Source organism: Tribolium madens, unplaced genomic scaffold (genome assembly GCF_015345945.1).
Source record: "Tribolium madens isolate multiple individuals breed KSU strain unplaced genomic scaffold, Tmad_KSU_1.1 Scaffold_20;HRSCAF=117;Tcas5.2_LG4, whole genome shotgun sequence".
NCBI lineage: Eukaryota > Metazoa > Arthropoda > Insecta > Coleoptera > Tenebrionidae > Tribolium > Tribolium madens.
The window spans coordinates 14217015-14221953 of record NW_025400985.1 but is presented as its reverse complement, the minus strand read 5'-3'; the positions used below and the strand labels follow the sequence as shown (position 1 = coordinate 14221953).

Sequence of the window (4939 nt, the reverse complement as noted above, 5' to 3'; positions counted from 1 at the left end):
GAGTACTCACCGTCATCTTATGAGAGACATCTCTCGTAGTACTCCACAAATAATGACGAGGGGAGGGCACAGGTCACTATTCGGGGTCACTCGCACACCCGCCGCGAAGAGTTACCACCAAAAGGAACGCGACTAACTACTAACTCCCCCCTCGTATTCCGCCTTCTTTTATTGAGCTTCGACAGGCTGACTTTACCAAAATTATGACCCCGCGCTCCAGTTCGCAACTTAGGAATTCAAATGTTAGCAAAACCAACCTTTCGAAACACAACTCGTTACGGAATACCAGGAAGTTGACCCCCTTTGTGACAATAATAATTGAAAATGAAGGCGGTCTATTTAAATGACGCGCAATTCCGTGTTAGTAACGCATTTGACCACCAGAGGCTCGTGTTGCCAGTGATTTTCTAGGGAGATTTCATTTCTTATTCTCTTTGTTCTGTGGTTGACACCAGGGGTATTTAACTCTTATGACGTATTTCGTTGAATAAAGTTTAGTACCCACAGTTGCTCACAGATATCGCATTAACGTTAGTCGCGTTTCGAAATAGGTGAAAATCAGCCGTCAATAGATGGTACTAAAACATCAATGTTTTCCCCATTTGAATAGTTTACAGTTTTTCTGAACGTTTTAATTGTGAGAATATAAAATTTAGTGTTTAGGTACGTATAAATGGTAAACACAAGGAACAAAGGTGCAATGTGTTTGAACAATTTTTAGTGTTTAAGTTTAGGTATTAGTGTTTTATTGATACATTAAGTTATAAGAGGTAAGAAAATGCCTAATGTATAAGCGACATTCTAAGATTTTGTTAACAAGACGTGATGAGTTTGAGCCGAAATCCCTCTTCTGTGCCAGGGTGTCACAATAGAGAAAGACCTTTTTTCAACTTTCCAAACCCCGAAGAGGCCAGGACATGTCTCGGAAGTGGAAATATGCGGTGAATACCCAAATTTTAAGGACCATTTTTACAAGCATTTGCACAGAATTGGGTAAACATGTGTTAATATTTATCAATTTATTGACAGTACAGTGTAGGACCGATTTACAGAGAGCTAAGTAAAATTTAGTTGAAAAATGCATTAATACGAATTAAGTTGTCATTTGCTTTGCATTTCCACACGTCATTTACAAATAGCAAGGGAATGCTGTACTTACTTAAGCCTGTTTCAGTTTTGTTTGCCACAAACATTTTAAGATGGAGGATTTTAAAGAGGGTACGCATCGATTAAAACCTACAGCGGTACCATCTGTAAACCTGACAACAAGTGAGATTCTTAAGTTTGTGTTATGATGTTTTATTTAAATTTGTTTGCACTAGGTACAGAAAACGGAGGTGCGTCAACGTGTGGTAATTATAAATTATATCTAAGTAGTAATATTATTGTAAAATTATGTTATTAAAGGTAAGAGGATATCTCCCATTGCAACGGAACCTGCCACTCCCACGAAGGTGACCATCACCCCAGCATTTGTGACTCCCCCAAAGGAAGCTTGTGTGGGAGCAGACAACACTTCAATCAAATTATTGCAAATCAGAAATCAGACTTATATCATGGGTCACTGGTTTAATGACTTCACATTTATTAGTTTTTATGAAGCTCACAGTTATGTGTTCATCTGCTTCTTCATCTAAATATATTTTTACGACTACCTGCTTTGTGTTCTACATTATCGAATATTTTTTTATGTTTTATTTTACTTTTTCTCTCTTTTGTTCCCAATTGTTCCGATTTGTTGTCTTTTGTTCCGGATTATTCCCGTTGGTTCTCATTTGTTCTCGTTTTATATGTAATCTTTATGCCAACTGAATTTAGCCCCATATTGAGGGAATTTCTGGAAATATTTTTAGATTTGCAAAATTCTGTCTTTGTTAGTTTTTTATTTACAGTCGAATTGAGATATTCAATAGCAAAATTACGATTTCTTATTTGAGTTACTTCATTGATATTTCTTGGTATATTTAGTTTTTTATCAAGAGTAAAAGATTTGTAACTATTTTTAAATTGCTGGAGTTCAGATGGTTGTCTTGTTTTTAATGGTGTATAATACTCTGCCACTATTTTGTTCTCTTTAATATTCGTCATTTTTTTATTTATTTTAAAAAAATTGTGTAATTATGCTCTTTCGATAAATCAATAAAGCAATAAAGATTGGTGTTGGACAGGTTAAGGCACGTTGAATCTTGAGTTTGATTTATTAACAAATGTAGATAAGTACACAAAAAAAAACCTTTGACCATGATCTAAGTACTTCTTTCGTAGCACTACGGCAAGTAAATATAGTTTGTCAAGTGTGTAAATAAAAACAAACAAAAAAATTCACTCTAATTGTAAAAACGTAAAATATATACCAAAATACAATAAAATACATACATAACGAAGAATTTAAAAACTATGGAAATTGATTTAAAGAAAAAGCCGGGGATGGACTAATTATAGGTTTATAAACAGTTTGCAGCCTTCAATACATCTGCACCAATAAATAGTTCACACGTAATTACAGGAAATTGCTGACAGTCGAAATATGAGACTTAGAATGAATTACAAAATTATTGATTTCAATAACATCAAATACACTTTATTTATTAAATTAATTAAAAATAATTTGATTAATTGAAATATTTAAATACTTTTTCAATGGTAAAGAATTAAATTTCAGATTAATTAATCATGTAGAAGCCTGATGTAGGTCCTATATGCCTTGCATTATGCTAATTTGTTTGAGATTTAAAAATAGTATTTTTATATAATTTTTTTAATGATACATATTGTAAACTGGTTTATAATCTTTTAAATAGATAATGTTGGCTCTAAGGACAGCAACAGTTTTAAGCAAAGGAATTCGTGGAATTCGAACAACTACTGGTTTAGAAAAAAGAAAAAAAGTATTTGGAAAAACAATTAAAAAAGTTGTCGATTTTGAAAGACGGAGAAGCGAGAAAGCATTGGCCGAAGAAAGACAGGAAAGAGAAAAAGCATTGGCCGAAGAAAGACAGGAAACAGAAAAAGCTGTTGCTAAATTAAATGAGCGAATCTCGATCCTAGAGTACGCTAATGTCTTAAAAAAGCGAATAATAGAAAAGGTCTTCCCAGACAAAGATGTGAAGTTGCAGGATATAAAGCAGATTCCAGGTTATATAAAGCGACAGGAAAGTCAAGATCTTCATTGTCAAGAACGATGGACAAACCTCGAAAATGCATTTCGGTGCCAAGGTCTAGATATATTAATGGTGGATGAGGATATCCGATACTTTATTGATGTAGGTAATATCGAAGCTCATACAAAAATTGAATATGACACATACATGGACAGAATTTTGCTAATTGACTACAAATATTGGGTAATTATTGTATATATTTTGGGATTCATAATATCTGTAACATTTGGGGCAGTATAATTTGCTCCCTTTTTAATCTTGGTTGGATATTTTACTTATTTGTCTTTCATAGGTATGTTTCTACTCTACTTATCTATATGTGACTGTTGGGTCTCCTGTGATGTACTTCTCGACTTAAATCAGTAACGTTTGTAGTGTGTTGAAAATTGAAAAGTAGAAATGTATAATACCAAATGCAGTTCCATCCTTGCTCTTGAATTATAAAAGAATTACTTGTTTTCAGGTAATCTCTACCAGTTCCATTAATTCAGAACGTAAGCCGTGTTAGAAACGTCTGCACCGTGTCTCCAATCTCCAGAGTCATTTGATAAAAAATATATAATTTCAAGTCCATTTCGATTTGATTTTGATCAACAAAGCAATTTAAAAGTAGGTGATACTCATGATTTTGATTTAAAAAATGTTTCAGATGCAATAAGATCGGCAGAAAAATTTGTCTTACTAGATAAAATTCAAAATTTCGAAAAAAGTTACAGGAAGCAAATGTAAGATTTCAAAAGTCAAATAAGCTGTATGAAAATAAACTTGAAAAACTAAAGAAAATGCAGGAAAAAATTGACAATTACAGTAAAGGTCAACATTGTGTAGTGAAAATTGAGTCAGGTGTAAAGGACTTAGAACCAAGGGCTGCGTTTTTACTTCATCAAATTTATAATTATTCTAAAAAAACCGAAGATGGTCTGAAGTTACAGTACGTCATTGTACTGCCTGGAGGTACATTTCTTCAAAAAGTTATGAATTTGCGAGAAGAAGTCATTTTTTAAAAGCCCTATCCACAAGAACTTTAGACAGATATATGGGAAATTCTCAAGGGGATCCAGGCTTGACTAATTTAATTAAAAACAGAATAACTGCTGAAGGCAATAATTTAAAAGACGTTGAGAAAATATGTTCCGTTATTATAGATAACATGGCTATTAAAGAAAAAATGGAGTATAGTCGAACTGAAAATACATTTTACGACATAAACACGATTAGCCCGTCACACCAGACTTTTATTTAAAAACACAACGCGTTTCAACCACAAAGTGGTCATCCTCAGGTGAGAATAAAATAAAACTGTTAACTGATATGTAACTGATTTTTTGCTTAAAAAATTGAATACTAAATGTGATAATTGCTTAAATGCCTTAATGAGTAAGACTGTGTTACCTGATCATACTTTTGTAATGTTTAAAGAATATGACGACATAAAAGATTATGTTAGTCCTAATTTGATATTGTATGTTAATCAACTGAAATCAGTATTTGATCATGTGATAAAAACTCATGGATATATATTGAATATTAAACAAAAACTTCTTGATTTAGCATTAGATGAATTGATTTTTCAGTGGTTTCAGTGCGAAAAGCATAGGGCCACAGTATTTAAAGATTTCACTGTTTGTGCCTTGACATTAATTACAAAAAAAAWTTGTGATGATAGTCGTAGGGACGATAATAATAAAACTAAACAAAAGAAATTACTAACTTTTAGATAGATTTTGTATGTTTTTGTTTGTTTTAGTTTCTGTATGTTTTGTTCCCTTATTGAAGAC

General features: G+C 32.5%; 1 protein-coding gene across 1 annotated transcript; it reads left to right on the top strand.

Annotated features, from left to right (window-relative positions):
• The first annotated feature begins 935 nt into the window (after positions 1-935).
• On the top strand, positions 936-1637 carry LOC123005279. The gene is made up of 4 exons (XM_044398960.1): positions 936-993; positions 1175-1269; positions 1323-1352; positions 1408-1637. The coding sequence occupies exons 2-4, from the start codon at positions 1200-1202 to the stop codon at positions 1635-1637; spliced, it is 330 nt and encodes a 109-aa protein (XP_044254895.1). The 5' UTR covers positions 936-993; positions 1175-1199.
• Positions 1638-4939: the final 3302 nt, after the last annotated feature.

Coding starts and splice junctions, on each gene's coding strand:
- LOC123005279 (XM_044398960.1), top strand. CDS start 1,200: ATGGAGGATTTTAAAGAGGGTACGCATCGATTAAAACCTACAGCGGTA. Junction 1,270..1,322: donor ATCTGTAAACCTGACAACAA/GTGAGATTCTTA, acceptor TGTTTGCACTAG/GTACAGAAAACGGAGGTGCG. Junction 1,353..1,407: donor CGGAGGTGCGTCAACGTGTG/GTAATTATAAAT, acceptor ATGTTATTAAAG/GTAAGAGGATATCTCCCATT.